The 15,667-nt window shown below is 50.3% G+C and overlaps 1 protein-coding gene across 1 annotated transcript; it reads right to left on the bottom strand.

Moving 5' to 3' along the window:
* Window positions 1–2,698: 2,698 nt before the first annotated feature.
* Window positions 2,699–11,737, bottom strand: LOC104383911 (5-hydroxytryptamine receptor 7). The gene is made up of 2 exons (XM_009992198.2): window positions 11,229–11,737; window positions 2,699–3,470 (listed from the first exon to the last, which is right to left on the bottom strand). Exons 1-2 carry the CDS (start codon window positions 11,735–11,737, stop codon window positions 2,699–2,701), a joined length of 1,281 nt encoding a protein of 426 aa, XP_009990500.1.
* Window positions 11,738–15,667: the final 3,930 nt, after the last annotated feature.

The following is a 15,667-nucleotide window of genomic DNA, read 5'->3' as shown; positions in this document are numbered from 1 at the left end:
ATTGTTGTGACAGAGGATACAATGGCCCAGAGTGTTTTCTAGGAGGAAAGGTGGAGTTTGTTTTGATAATCCAGTCCTGAGATGGGCAGTCAGACCGTGCCCTAGAGATGTGGTGTGTGGGGACTTATTGTATGGGCTTGGAAGCAGAAACATCATAAGAAGTTGCAACCAAGCTTGGGAAGGGTGATAAGTAATAAGTGCATCAAGGTGAATGTACACTATCAAGGGGAAGTAGAGAAGTTGTGGTGAGGTTCAGCACCAGTTCGTGTGGCAGCAGTGCGGAAGCAAGAGAGTGAGGATATGCTCATGCCTTCTCTTGCCTCATTGCATTGATCTGGTTTCTGGTTTGCAGGATACAAGACCACAGGGCATCTCAGGGACACCACTCAAATTTCCCTGGGCAATAGCATCCATTTTCAGCAGAACAGTGGAGGAGAGGTCTTTACTGCTGGCATGCACCCTGGGCAGTTCAGTGAGGCTGGATTTTGTGTTTGTTCTGGACAAGAATATATGACTTTAGAGATGCATGGCAGCCTTTGAGCAGCTGGGGCTAGGTGCTGAACGTGACTTCAAGGCATGCAATGCCCTGCCTTCAACAGACAGCATGGTCCTGTCACAGGGGACTTAGGGAGCCTTGCCCAAACCTAACACCAACATACAACTGTGGGTAGCAACCCATGGGCAATGGATAGATAGGAAGATGTTAACCATCTTAACAGAATCACTCACTACTATGCAAAGAGCTGGGTGAGAGAGCAGGTGAAGCAGGGCTTCAGCTAAACCTTTAGGATCTCTACTGGCAAGGTCTTCCTTCAAATCTCTTCACTGTGTGGTCTTTAAGCATTTACCCTGGAGACACATACAACAGCTACAACAACCTCCCCTGCTCATATGTGCAATTCTGGCTCCAGCTGTGAGGATGTGAGCTTAGAGAACATCTTGACACATTGCTGTTCCTGTGCCTAACCTCTCAGTCCCTTGGGGAATTCCCAGTGGGCTTGAGCCAGTTTCCCTGCTGTGAATCGCCAGTCTAAACTGGAGACCTTGTTGAGCATCTACAGCGAAAGTGGGTATAAAAAGAAATAGGGGGAAAATATCTATTAAAAAGAGGGGAAGTGGGAGCACAAAAGACTTCACAGGAGAAATCTTGTTTACTAAGCCAAACCATGCCAGCAGTCAGCCAAGCCATCCAACAGCCAACTTGTGGAGTCATCGTACTGTATGACATTGCAAGAGATGACACTACCATCACTCATGCACCCTTGCTTGATAAAGAAAACGTGTAGTGGAGGGAGGGCTACTAATCCCTTTCCCAAGCCTCTAAATGGTCTGGTCTGGCTTTGACAAGAGAGCCCAGATAGGAGATGCTCAAACTGACCCCATGGAGCAGATAACATCTATGAATGGAAAAGAGTTTGTGCGGCTGCAAAGGAAGGTTGGTCAAGAGCAAAGAGGACCACAGGAAAAAAAGTCTTACCATCACATAAAAGTAAAGAGACACTTTAAAGTCAAAGCGACCGAAGAATCTATACCAAAATAAGGAAACCAGACTCTTTTTCTGGGTTGTTTTGGGTTTTTTTGTTTGTTTGTTTTTTTTTTTTTTTTAAAAAAAAGGATACATCATTTAGTGTATTTTTTCAAGCTTGCTGAACATCATACTGAAGCACTGTAAAGCTGTCAGAGAAATTATATACTTTCTTCTGTTGTCAACCAAAGCGTGCTTTTATGGAGTCAATTAGCCACAAATTATGAACACACATCACTCGTCTGAAAATTAATTACAATACAACCCAATAACCATAACTGTCTTTGCTCACTGGTCATTGCCCTGATGAGGAGGCTGTTGGACTTTCATATCCAACCATAAAGGAAACTTCATGTCCATCTGTGTTCCGTTCTGTGAGCGCACCTCTTTCAAGTGCTACAGTGTGAGGGGAAATGGGGTCATTGGTATTACCGCTCCGACGTGCAAACCTGGACATGAGCTCGGTGTGTAAAATGCAATTACATCAGCGGAAAGAGTTTTTCTAAGCTGTGATGACATGAGTGCTCAGATCTACAACGAACCCTATAGCCGCTGTCCTAGTCGATAGAGAAGTGCAGCCAACATCATCTTTACGAAGTATATTGTGTGCCCTTCACAGACCTTAGAGCCCTTTTCAAAGGTGGAAAGCCACAGTCTTATCAAATTTTTAGGGTTGGGGTTTTTTTGGTTTGGTTGAGAGAGTTGCTTTTCCTTCTTTTTTTTTAAACAGATGGGAAAACCGAGGCACAGAAAGGTGGTGTGACTTGCCCACAGTTGGCGGTAGAACTTGAACCCCACTGGTCTCGCTCGTGGCTTCTCAGTCCCCACTTGGGACATGGTGAGAAGGAAGAGCTGTCCACTTGTTCCCGCTGAGGGCAAGGGGAAGGGGTGTCACTCTCAGCGGCTATGGCACGCCGGGCTTCTACCAGCCCCGAGAGGCAAGAGAAGCAAGGAACCTGAAATGGAGAGGCAGGAGTTCGTTGGTCAGGCACTGAGCGAGAGGATGTTGCCCAGAGAAGTTGTAGATGCCCCATCCCTGGAAGTGTTCGAGGCCAGGATGGATGGGGCTTTGGGCAACCTGGTGCAGTGGAAGGTGTCCCTGCCCATGGCAGGGGGTTGGAACTACATGATCTTTGAGGTCCCTTCCAACCCAGACCATTCTATGACGTGGCTCTACAGGATGCACTCGTGCCTTTCTGTGGCTTTCAGGGCCTCGTGCATGCTGGCGGCAGAAAGCCTCCTGTTGATGTTCCTGTACTTGCACCTCAGGAGGTTCCAGAAAGTAGTCCTCAAGTCTCTGTTAAAGAAAGCATAAATCAAGGGGTTGATGAGGGAGTTGGTGTATCCCAGCCAGAGCAGAGTCCTCTCCAGCCGCAGGGGCATGCAGCTGCAGCGGATGCCGCAGATGAAAGGCCGAGCCGTTGACATCAAGAAGAACGGAAGCCAGCAAAACGTGAACGCCCCAACAATAATGCCGAGGGTCCTGGCTGCTTTCTGCTCCCGTTTGAAGATGGAAATATTCTTTCGGTCTTGCCGGAGCAGTTTGGAGAGCGTTGCGCACTCCTCAACTGCTTTGGTACGTTTGGAGCTGTGGTGGCTCCGGTTGGAGGCCTCCAGGCAGTAGACACCCTCCTCTTCATAGTGCTTGGGGAAGTTCATGAAGCGGTGCTTCTCGGCGCTGACCTTGGCAGCTTTGTAGATCCGGCTGTACATGACGAGCATGACCGCCATGGGGATGTAGAAAGCCACCCCTGTGGAGTAGACTGTGTACCCAAAGTCCTGGCTGATGAGACAAACTCTTTCCACAGTGACATTCTTGGCCCAGCCAAAAAGAGGAGGAAGGGTGATGGAGGCAGACAGGAGCCAAACGATGAAGACCATCTTGGCCATCAGCTTCCCGTTTTGTCTCACGGGGTACGTCAGCGGCCGAGTGATCCCCAGATACCTGGAAAAGAGAAGAGTTGCAAAGGGTTGGGAGAGTTGCGAGATATGAATGCCATTGGGCGGTTTTCATTCCCAATCAGCTGTTAACGCTCTGTCACAGGAGAATTTTGGCCCCGGATGGGGACAAGAAATGAATTCCCCAAATGAAAATGTTCCTGCAGACATAGAGCTGCAGCATCTTCTCTGGAACCCATTTTGCACCCCTTTAGCTCTGTTGCCTAAACACTCTGTTTCGACTGTTCCCCACTACTTTCCTGCAACCACCCTATGCATGACATGAGATGTCATTTAACTGCTGAGTGCAGTCCAAGCTCCACGTGATCTCCTGGGGAATAAGAATGCTTAAAAAAAGCTCAGTTTTCCACCAGAACTAGTTTGTATAGAGAACATGAAACAGCTTTCAGCCACGGCATGTAACTCACTCCAGACTGTTGCCCTCCCGGGGAAACACCCAGGAGTGGGATGGGTGATTCCAGATGAAACGAGTAGACGCATAGCAGTGTTTGATGGCAAATGGGAAGGACAACACCCTTCTCTTATTTGTCCAGGCAACTTAGGAACTCGGGGAAGAAATACAACCTGTGGCTGAGATGTCCCTGAGGCAGTGTGCGAGCAAGGTGCAACCTTGTCTTTGGGAAGATTTAAGGATGTGTCTGGATGGGTGCAGAAAGCAAAGCTAGCGATTGGGTGATGGACTGCGGCACAAGGCTGACAGCTGCTGACTCACACCTTCCTTCAGCCGAAGGAATGCTTGTTTGCATCTTGCAGCAGTGGCACCCACAGGAGACACCACTGTCAGCAGCGCACCCCATTGCTCCCCTCTCCATCCAGTCTGCAATATGACGACAAACCTACAGGTCCCTGCAACATCTACTGGAGATGACCTCAGGAAACCAAGACAGGAGAGACACAAACAGCTGGAGCAATCTTTTCCCTTTCACAGCCCATAGCTCCTGAAATAATTGTGTCCATCCCTCCCTGGGGAGTAGAATGAGAGAAACTCCAAGTAGGACATCCGAAAAGCATATGGTGATCCAGAGATTCAAGATGCCTGGAGTTAGGAGTTACCTTATTAGCTTGACTGAAAGGAGCTGGAGACTTCATCACCCATTAGCTCCTGGTTAGACTATGGTGTGTAATTTTGAACAATCTCCAGCCTTGATAGATAGAGTTTGTGTGACTACGATACGTCAACTGTTAGTTGGTAAATAGCTATTGTAAACCAATAAATCAGTAGGGGGTTGGCCACTGTCAGTCAATGTTCCCATTGGAAAACTTCCGCCTCCTATTTGGTCTCAATCAGTCCAGCAAAAGCCTCCAGCTGTCGTATGGATTTCTGTAATGTTACAGCCTTTCTGATTCAAACCTGCCTGCTCTCAGGACTTTGCTGGCATTTTTAGTCAGGATCGCATCACCTCTTAATTGTCTTGGATAAAATACGTTGGTCCAGAAGGGCAGTGAGAAAAGCAGCTGTACGGATATTTTTTGCTGAAAGCTGTTCAAAGGAAGAACGAGCTTTTCTGCCAAAAGAAAGATTTCTACAGAGAATTTTACCTCTGTTGTATTCTTATTTTTTTTTCCCAACAGTCAGTCTCATTGTAGGTGTTAGAAGATTTTTCTTCCCTGATTATTTCCCTTTTCCAGATCCTCCCCCAAGACTGGAAGATAGATGGCAATAAAATTTGAAAAATCCAATTTCTCCTCCTCTCCCCGCTGCTAAATAAATTCAAAGCCCAAAATATTCTCCCCTGACTCCCTGATAAAATGAATTTGAATTCATTGACTGAGTTATTCTTTTCCTTTTTTTCCTCTGTATTTTCTTCAGCTGGCTTTACTCACAAAACCCAAGCAAAATGCTCCACCACCGCCTGTGCTCCTTGAACACCCAGCAGTGGTGCAGGCTGAAGGACGACATTCATGGGTGCAAAGGCAACGCAGCCTCTAGAAACAGAAAAGAGCTTTTAACCCCACCACCCCATGGAGCCCTGTCTATGAAGGAAAAGATCTGGTAAGATGGAAATGGACAACAGGGCTGGTTTTGGTGCTATTCTTCCAAAACATACCATCTCCTCCTTCCTACCTGGGCTGAGCACAGCAAGAAGTGATGAGCCTGGCTGGGAGCTCAGGCCTCGGAGATACACGTGGGAGCAGAGGGCTGGAGCACCTCTGCTATGGAGATCGGCTGAGAGAGTTGAGGCTGTTCAACCTGGAGAAGAGAAGGCTCTGGGGAGATCTTCTAGCAGCCTTCCAGTACCTAAAGGGGCTACAAGAAAGCTGGAGAGGGGTTTTTGACAAGGGCGTGTAGTGATAGGACACAGGGCAATGGCTTTAAACTGAAAGAGGAGATTTCGGTTAGATCTAAGGAAGAAATTCTTCACTCTGAGGGTGGTGAGGCACTGGAACAGATTGCCCAGAGAAGTTGTGGCTGCCCCATCCCTGGAAGTGTTCAAGGCCAGGTTGGATGAGGCTTTGAGCAACCTGGTGTAGTGGAAGGTGTCCCTGGCCATGGCAGGGGGGTTGGAACTGGATGATCTTCCAATCCAAACCATTCTATGATGCTGCTAAATATCCCTTGTGTTGTAGGAACAGGCTATGGAGGGAGAGCAGACTTGATGTCTAGGCTGGGAAAAAAAATCACGTCCTGCTGTTGCAGCTCCAAATTCAGAACCCACAATCACTCCTCTGCATATCCAAGCCAAGAACTTTGCAAACTAATAGATGCTGTGTTGTGTGATATCCTTTATTATGCTATTACTGGGTTTTCTTTAGAAGCCGATCCACTAGGGATTTGCTGAAACTTCAAGGAATTTACACACTAGCTGAGCAAAATGCACAGTGACAAGATTTAAAAAGCGGGCAAAGCTGACACATTTCATCTTCGGGTGCCTCGTGCCGTCACTGCTGGAGGAAACGGGGCCGTTTTGAGGTCTTTGCTTACCATTTTGATGAGAGCGGGAAAACCTCAAAATAGGGCAGCGCTTACAGCAGTGCGGGAAGCGAGATGGCACAGACGTGATGAAATTCAAATCAAATTCTCTTGCTTTGATTCTTTTTTTTTTGTGTGTGTGTGTTGTCGTTAATCGAGTTTAGTGATAGCCAGGTAACAAAAGGCAGTTCCCGGAGCAGCAATTTCCCGGCGGTTTGTGTGGCTTTGCAGGACACCTCCCATGCAGAGCTGGTTGTGCAGTCACTCCTTCCTTGTGCAATAAACTCCTTCCTCCTCCTTGCTCCCGTGGATGCCTGGAGACCTGGCCACGGGGTAGGAGACCTGCCCCAGGTTGGCCTCCGCCTCAACCGATTAGCTGATTCAGTTCATTTATTCTATGCTCAGCAGTAATTGTTGAATCCTTATGTCAGGGATTAAATAATAAATTAAATTTATAATAAATAATAATAGATTAAATAACAAAGAAAAACAAAACCTCTCCAAGGTGGCCCTATCTCCATTCTGCAGCTGGCAAACTGGGGAAGGACAAACCTTTGCTCACACAGGCTGGCTGAGCCCAAATGAGCCCAGAATTGGGGTTTCCTGGATTCCACTCCTTTACCACGACCCCAGGCCTTCTCTGGGACAAATCTAAGCTCTGTACCTGGCTTCCAGGCTGAAGCTGTGCCTGTCCCATCTTGCTGAAGGAGCGGAAAACTCCAGGTGGAGGATGCGAAGGGCAGCTGGAGGCTGCAGCTACCTGTGGCTTCATCTGCCCGTGCCCTAAGCCAGTGCTGGTGGGACCATCCCAGGGATGCATCCCAGCTTGCTGGAGATACAGTGCAGGGACCTATCTGGTCTGGGACATGTTTGGATGAAGGACATGGTGAAGGCAATCCAGTAAAACACTGTGTGAGTTTCATCCCATCGACTCTTTTGGGAGAGATCCTTTTTACTGAGGATCCTGCCAATTTGAAGCACATAATCTGATTTTAGGTAAAAAATGCCTTTTTTTTCTTTCAGGGAGAGTCCCAGAGGAGCTGCCTGGGAAAGGGATGGAGACTATTTCTTTCACTAGAAAAAGGTGAAGCGATATGTGGGGTTTGGGGAGCTTCTTTTGCCAGCTGCTTGGCATTTTTATGGAGAGATTCATCAAAAGCTGAGTAGCCAAAAGTGTTTTTTTTGTTGTTCTTTTGTTTTTGGTTTGTGGCAATAAAGAATCTATAACATTGGCAGGCTTTTATATAAGACAAATGTAAGAGAAAGATGAATCTTTCCAGCTTTTTTCTTTTTTGATTTAAAAGAAAATCAATCAAACCCCCCCTTCAGACAAGATTAGTTCTACTAGCTTCAATCAAGAGGCTTTTAAAAAGTGCCCCGCATTCGTAATCAATAACAACAGCCTACATTTTAATAGTACTCATCATTTTGGGCAAACCAAGTGTCTTTTATACCTAAGCGAACCAAAGTATGAGGACACTTCAGTCACCAATAAAAACACAACCTCCTCTTTGGCAGCAGCAGGCTGCTGCCTACCCGTGCTGATCCAGTTGGCGTTCAGGACGGAACTAGAGGAGGGATGTGTATTTCTGAGAAGCACCAGTGCTGCTACTCTTCTTTCTTGCAGGGCAGGAGGAACAGCTTGCCCTGTCACAGGTGGAAATTTCAGTTGGTGTCTCACTTGAGCTGATCAACCATTTCATCTCTTTTGGAGTAGGTGTTTCAGTCTTTCTGCAAACTCAGCTATGGATCAACACAGAAGCTGAAAACCATGCTTAGAGATGTTTCCATCAGAAGCTATATCTAAAATCCCACCCATCCCAAGGCTGAGGAGAGGTATGGATCCAGGCGTGGTCCTGGATCCATGCTGACCCTCAATCCACCTCCATCAGCCGCCTTGTGGGAGCAGCGAGGGTGGTGGGTTGATGTGGAGCGATGATGACTTACAGGATGCTCAAGATACTGCTCTGGGATAATTCACACAACTCACAGCCTGTTCCTGGGGACACTTGGGGCACAAAGCAGCAGGATGGTGTTCCTGTCACCTACCCCTCCTTTGTGCATCAGAGGACATCCCAGTTATTCTCCTTCCCTCCTGAAGCCCTGATGGAGCCCACCAACCCCCCTGTACTGACAGGCTGCCCTTCATCCCACCCCAAGCCACGGTAGGCACAGCCAGGAGGACTGTCCACCCCTTCCCCTCTGCCCTGCGAGTCCTCCTTCCACTCAAAATACAATCTTTTCTCTTTTTCAGCCTAGAAATGCATCTCAAGCAATTGCCCTCTCACTACTCAACTTCCCCATCAGGCATTTGAAGGGGGAAGATGAAGGTCTGGGAGCAAACAGTGATGCCTCAGCCCAGCCAAGCTCCTGCACAGCACGGTCTCTGTGCAAACACACCCAAGGAATGAGCCCATGCCAGAAGACTTGGGTTCAGTGGTAGCCTCTTCTATCACAGGTTTTTCCGCCATCACCCTGCTGAGAGGTCTGAAGCAACTTGCTCCCTCCGTCACTTCCATTGCTGCAGCTCCCTTCTTTTCTCCGACATCCAAAAAGGACGGTGGGGTTTGCATGGCCGGCACTTGGAGATGTTGCAGCAGAGGTGAGGAGGTGCTTGAGAGCTACCCGAGACAGGGTCTGGGACAGTTTTCCCTCTCTGCAGCTCAACGCTGGCAGCATGAGTTTTGTGGCAAGGGCCCAAAGCTGCCCTGCTCCTGGGCTGCTCAGAGCTCCACCAACCTCCTCTGGGCGAACTGGGCAGAGATGCTCCCCCAGAGAGGTTGAGGTGCCCCCATCAGTGCCTCCAGCATCGTCCTTAGCCGTATGACCGGTGGGTGCAACTCCGACCAGCCTTAGGGCTGCTCCCGTGTAAGCGGGGGGTTTGATCACGCAGATACAACTCCTGACCATCCTACACTGAGTAATTTCCTCCCGCTGCCTTCCCTGGGGCACTCAGCACCGCCCAGGATTTGACCTGAGCACATAAGGACCCCCAGCTCCATGCTGGTGTCCACAGCTCCCCAGAAACCTCCTGCTCCCCATTCCAGTGGAGAAAGATGGACCAACGTCAACACTGGGCACCTGCCGGTGAGCTGTCCGCGGATTATGGTCTGCTCACGGGAGCGGTGACACTGGTGGGGAGAAATGTGATGAACAAGTGGAACAAATTGGAATTATTTTTATGAAAGGTCTGTCCTATTTGTGTGTGTGTTTGGAAGAGTGTTTCCCCAAGGGATGGGATGGCTAGAAGAAGGGGATAAAGGGGGAAGGGAAGGGAAAATGAAAGGGAAGGGGGGAGGGAAGAGAAGGGGAGAGGGAAGGGAAGGGAAAAGGGAGGGAAAAGGGGAAAGGGAAGAGAAGGGAAAAGGGAAGGGAAAAAGGAAGGGAAGGGAAAAGGGAAGAGAAAAGGGGAAAGGGAAGAGAAGGGAAAAGGGAAGGGAAAACGGAAGGGAAAAGAGAAGGGAAAGGGAAGAGAAGGGAAAAGGGAAGGAAAAACCGAAGGGAAGGGAAAAGAGAAGGGAAAGGGGAAGGGAAAAGGGGAAAAGGGAAGGGAAAAGGGGAAAAAAGGAAGGGAAGGGGAAAAAGGAAAGGAGATTTTTTAAAGCAAAGCCTATGTGAGGCTCCTTACCCACCCAGAGGAAGCGCTGATATATTTCTCCACTGCATTTATTCTCCTCCCTCTAACAGAGACAGTCTCCTGTCAGCTCTGAATACACCTGCTTTTTTTAAGAACAGGCTTTTTTATTAAAACGAAGCGAGTTCAGCAGCAGAGCTGGACCTCGTCCTGTGCCCTGGGAGCGATTGTGCTTTCTGACTGTCAGCGCGGAGCTGGTCGGGGCCGCGGAGCAAAGGGCAGCCCGTGGGGGAGCCGTGGCTGGCAGGGAGCGAGGGCTGCGGAGCAGGAGCTCGACGGAGGGCAACGTCGATCCGCAGCAGCAGGATTTGCTCTCCCCTTTCTGTTTTGCCACCTGGTTTCACACCTGGGGAGGGTGACCAGGGAGGTCGTGTAGCTGCAGGGACGCATCTCATCCGCTGTCTCCCTTCCCTGAGCTGCTTATCCCAAACCAGCCCGGCTCAGCGGTGCCGGCGGAACCCCGAACCAACCCGCCCAAGACAGCCAGCACGCACGTCAGACCTGGATCCGGCCCATCGGCTCGGCAGCGCAAGGTCCCTAATGACGCAGGCTGCTATAATTAGACCCATGGGGGTGCTGACTTGCCCGAGTCCTGCCAGTTTGCCAGACGGGCTTAGCCTTTCCCTCCCATCCCCAGGTGCGGGAGTTTAAGCCAGCAAATCCTCATAAATGCATGCACTGGGCTAAACCAGGGGTTCTGGGGACTTGGGATGGGGTGGGGGGAGTTGCCGACATCCTTTGCCAAGGCACGGGTCCAGGCAGCAGCAGAGCATCCTGTAGGAAAAGGCTCCACAAGCTTTGTAACCTGGATTTTCAAAGTGCATTTGGGGTTTTTTTTTTGATTTGTTGAATAATTTTATGGTCCAGCCTCCTTCCATGGAGAAGGTCAGGTCATGGGTCTATCCTCTCGGCTCTGTTCCTCAAGCCAAGAAGGAATGATGTGAAGCAGCTGCCTAGAGGGGAGGACTAAGCAACTAACTTAGAGAAGTTATTTGAGAAAGCACCTTAAATCCAGCTCTTCCAAAGAAACAGAGGCAGCTAATTCATACAGAAATCCCTCAGCTACCCTATGCATCTGGAAAACACACGCAGAAGCATTTATCCAATGAGGAACATGATTCTAGTAGCCCTCAGCCTCCAGAAACACCCTTGTATTGGAGCCCACCTGAATACATGGCAGGTGCCTTGTCATCCCTTACCTGTCCACGCTGATGATGCACAGGGTCATGATGGAGGCGGTGCAACACATAACATCCATGGCGATAAACACGTTGCAAAAAACCTTCCCAAAGAGCCACTCTCCCCCGACCAGGTCTGTGATGGTCACAAAGGGCATGACAGCGAAGGCCACCGACAGGTCAGCGGCTGCGAGGGACACCACCAGGTAGTTGGAGGGTTGCCGGAGCTTCTTGACGATGCACACGGAGATGATGACCAAACCATTACCGGCAATGGTCGTGAGGATGATGATGGAGAGCATCGCTCCGATGACAATCTTCTCGGTGTCCCCATAGAGCAGGATCTCCTCGCCGCAGTCCGTCACATTGGTGAGGTTGGAGGACAGGAGGTCTGGCTCGGCTGGGATGGAGGGTTCCTCAGTCATGAATGCATTTGGGAGTGATTTCCAAGCTGGGTGCTGCGGCTCCGCGTTCTCCACAAAGAGAAGATGGTGCTCCAGAAAGCGGCTGGGGCTGGCCCTTAGCAACATGCTCCGAGCTCACCGCGGCGGGCAATGGCACGAGTTTTCTCCCAGTGATTGCACCTCCAGTGACAAACCAGAACGTTTTATCACAAACAGGCTAAGAAAAGAAAATACCCCCCACCCCAGCTCTTGCCTCCCAAAGCTGCGGCTGGGTCGCACGTGCTCAGCGAGAAGCCCAAGTCTGCCGAAAGACACGCAGTTTGCTGGAGGATGCTTGGAGAAAGCTCGTTTCCACTTTTAAAGGAGCACAAGCTGCCCAGTTCTCCTGCAACGGCTGCCTGATGGTCTGCGTGCCTTTCCTGAGGGACGGATAACGGCAGCCGAGCACAACTGCCCGTGTTTTAACGGGTTACTGCTGAGCTGTGCCGCTGCTCTTGCCCATCCATACGTTCAAATCCCATGCAACCACATGCACATTCCCACATTTGGATATGGAAGAGCATGTGATAATGCAAGTCGCGGCCACAAAACGTGCGTGCACCCATCACCAGCCGGATCTCCACGTAAACTTCAAAGCCGTGACTGGAAATCCACGCACACGACAACACACACCTGTACGTCCCCCAGGAGCATGGTGCAGGGATGGGAGCGGGAAGAGCCGGCCCGGCACCCCGGGGTACCATGCACAGGCAGGTGATTGTCAGGGCATCCCAACCCGGGTCCGGAGCTGTGTCCATCACCACCACACACCCGACACAGGCACTCGGAGAGCAGCTCCCACCCCACGATTATTCGCCCTTGGAAGTATTTCTCAGCCATCGAGAAGGAAACTTTAGGGCAGGGCTCAGCCCTGAGCAGGGCTCCAAGCATCATGCACAGCCTGCAGCCTCCTCTTTTTTGTTTCAAAGCCCCTTTTCCCTTCGAAAGGAGTTTTGTTTAAATCAAAGCAGGATTGTAACCCCTTCCTCCCCTTTGCAGCACCCCTCCCCCCCCCCCCCGGGGTTAAAATTATGGAGGTCCCGGAGTTACCTGTGCCGAGGGGGTGAGACATCCTCCAAACGAGCCCCTGTGAGCTCCGGGCAGGCGAAAAAGCAAAGAGCCATCCCCGGAGCATCCTCCTCCTTCTCCCCTCCCCGTCTCGCCGGTCCCTCCTACCGCCCTCCCCTCGCCTCTCCCCGGGCAGGGACCCAGCTGGTCCCCGGCTCCTTCGGAGCCCCGGGGAGGAGCAAAGGAGGGGGTGGGTCCAGGCGGAGTCCTACAGCCGCTCCAACCCTGCAGAGATGGAGGAGGGGGAAGGTGGTGGTGGGGAAGGACCTCAAGGGAAAGGCTGGAAGTTGCGAAGATGCCTTTGGACGCGCAGCGAGGCAGGAGCACGAGGAGCAGCCGGGAACCCTACGGGCAGGGTACAGACCAGGGGGATGGAGAAAGGCTATTTCCACAGCACCCTTCCCTGTTATTAATTTTTTTAAAAAATGTTATTTTACAGGAGAGGGTTTCTTTCCCTCCTCCATCCATTTTTCCACCCCCCACTCCCTGCTTGTAGGAGGTCCCAGAGCAGCAAATAGCCAGGGAGATGCAGATCCCTGAAGATGAGCCTTTCTCTTCTCCTAGTAAAATGGAAACAGAGAGAATAAACAAACCAGACAAGACCACTCAGAGGTCCGCATCCATCTCCCTCTCTGCCAAACATTTCACGGGAGCTTCAATGCTGGGATTACCCCAGCACTTCAACCCAGGGCATCAGACAGTTGCTCTTCGCTCCTCCCAGGACAAAAGAAGTGGAGCAGAGTATCTCCTGCATTAGTTGGTCCTAAAAGACATTCTCCTGGGAGCTCAGCCCCGTCTGCTGCTTCCCAGGGCCGGGGGACAGCGTGGGGCATCTCCTCTTGCTTCATCCTGCACCCCTCAGGGTGCTGGGTGTTCAGCCAGGAGAGATGCAGGCAGGCAGCTTTGGAGCTGTTTGCATGTTCAGAAAGTGTTTCCCACTGCCCTGCCCCATGTTAAGCAATTTGGGAGTGAGACGGGCACCTCCATCCCTGATGCCACCAGGTCCTTCACCCAGCCCGGGGCTGTGCAAACACGCTGGCACCCTCCAGTCCTACCAGGGACAGCATGGAGGGCTGATTATGAAAAAAACCACCTTCAAATCGCTGAGATGGAGAAAACTGTGTTATCTCAGGTCAAAGGCAGCACTAACCCCAAGAGGTTTTTGGGGCAGATGTTCCACGAAAAGCACATCTGCAAGGAAAGCTCTGGCGAGCTAAACCAGGGTAGTTAAGGCTGTACTCAACACAAGAACTCTTTTGCTGCTCAAGCATCACAGCGTGCGTGGGAGGCTGGATAAAATAGCTTCCTTGTCAGGCCGGGGTGTGCTGAAGCTCGGGCTTTTTTGCTTTCCGCGTTCCGGGCGGGTTTTTGCAGTCCCTCCGGAACACTGATGTGCCAAGATGGGACGGGACCAATACACCAACATCAACCTGCAAAGCCTGGCCCCTGTGTGACCTGGGGAGAGGGGGCTGCTTCAGCAGCTGGGCTGAACTCACCAATATTTGGCAGCAAAACACACCCTGTACATCCAAGGAGAAAGGGGGATCTGCAGAACTCCCTGCTGCAGGACCAAAAGGATTCCGCTGTCTCAAAACCCAGACAGATTTATCCAAAGAGAAAACCATCCCCTAAGGACCAGCTGTTCCACTCCAAGGCACTCTGTCATCAGATGCTCAGAGAATTTCAGGAAAAGCATCTGCTCATGAGCTGCAAACTCCTGCCCTGCTCTTTCCACCTCTGCGACCGGGATGTGGCAGGAAGGATACAGGGTGGGACATGGTCGGGAGGGGCTTTTCCAGCTTCCCTGGAGAGAACCTTTGGGAGAGTAACACAGTGAGCAACTCCTGTGCATGAGCAAGGAGGGACAGGGAGGGATATTTTTTCCTCTCTGTGCGCCACTGGTAAGCAGCCAGCTTATGCACAGGGGTCAAGTTCATGTCCTGGTGGAGGAAGGAAGGAGCAAAGGTGCTCAGAAAGGTGAGGAACTTCATGGGCCCTTTGCTCTGGCCAACCCCTTACACTACTTATGGCACAGCCTCAAAATCCTGCAATAGCTTCAAGAAACAGGATTAACCTCCCTCTCTCCCATCCCAGCTCCATTTCTATAGGATACAACCTATATCTTCTCCCTTCCAAAACCACTGCACGTCTGGAGACTCCAGAGGAGGTTTTTTTCCCATCTTTCCGGAGGAATGAGCTGTTCTGATAATTTGAGGAGCAGCAAAATCCCTGGAAAACCAAGGGCAGTGAGGCACCGGCCAGCTCATGGACACGCACTGAGCAGCTGGAGGGTACGTTTGCTGCACGAGCTGATTTTAGGGAGGACAGAAAGGAAAATGCCAATTTTTGCATGAAGGAAGGGTTAAAAATTATAACAATTCTTCTTCTCCCTGAAAATCTCAGTGCAGCATTTTTCCAGCTGCCGGCCATGGCGACCTTGTTAAGACACTTGCTCCTGGGGCACACTGAGAAGCATTAATTACATTTAATGGCAATTAGGGGAGGAAATGGCCAGTATGCCTTAGCTTAGCTGCTAACCATAGCTTTCTCTCTTTGACTGAGAAGAGAGAACAGATTTGGAGGAGCAGAGATGTTGCTGGAGTGAGACAGATGAACCCCAAATAAAATTGTCCTTGAAAAATAAATACAAGAAGTTGAAGATGCAAAATAGCCCAAATTTCCCCCCCTCCATCTGCAGCAGGCAAGAAATGAACAAAGTCATCCCACCGTTTCATGAAGGCAGTGCCCAGATGTATTCTTCCATCTTCATGTACGAAGGACCACTAAAGTGGCTATTTTATTAACTATTAATTGTTAATATTACACCTTGTTAACTCTAATGGCAAGGCAGTAGGAACAGTTATTAATATGCAAATTCTGATAAATCTCATTAACTCCAAGGTCCTCAGCCTCTCAATGTTTTCAGGACTAGCATCCCAAAGCAATCTT

Source organism: Tauraco erythrolophus, chromosome 5 (assembly GCF_009769465.1).
Source record: "Tauraco erythrolophus isolate bTauEry1 chromosome 5, bTauEry1.pri, whole genome shotgun sequence".
In the NCBI taxonomy this organism is placed as follows: Eukaryota; Metazoa; Chordata; class Aves; order Musophagiformes; family Musophagidae; genus Tauraco; species Tauraco erythrolophus.
This window is presented reverse-complemented; position numbering and strand designations above follow the sequence as displayed.

Excerpts from the sequence above, each read along its gene's own strand:
- LOC104383911 (XM_009992198.2), bottom strand. The coding sequence starts at position 11,737 with ATGTTGCTAAGGGCCAGCCCCAGCCGCTTTCTGGAGCACCATCTTCTC. Across the intron at positions 3,471-11,228 it reads TGCATCATCAGCGTGGACAG|GTATCTGGGGATCACTCGGC; the intron begins GTAAGGGATGAC and ends TCTCTTTTCCAG.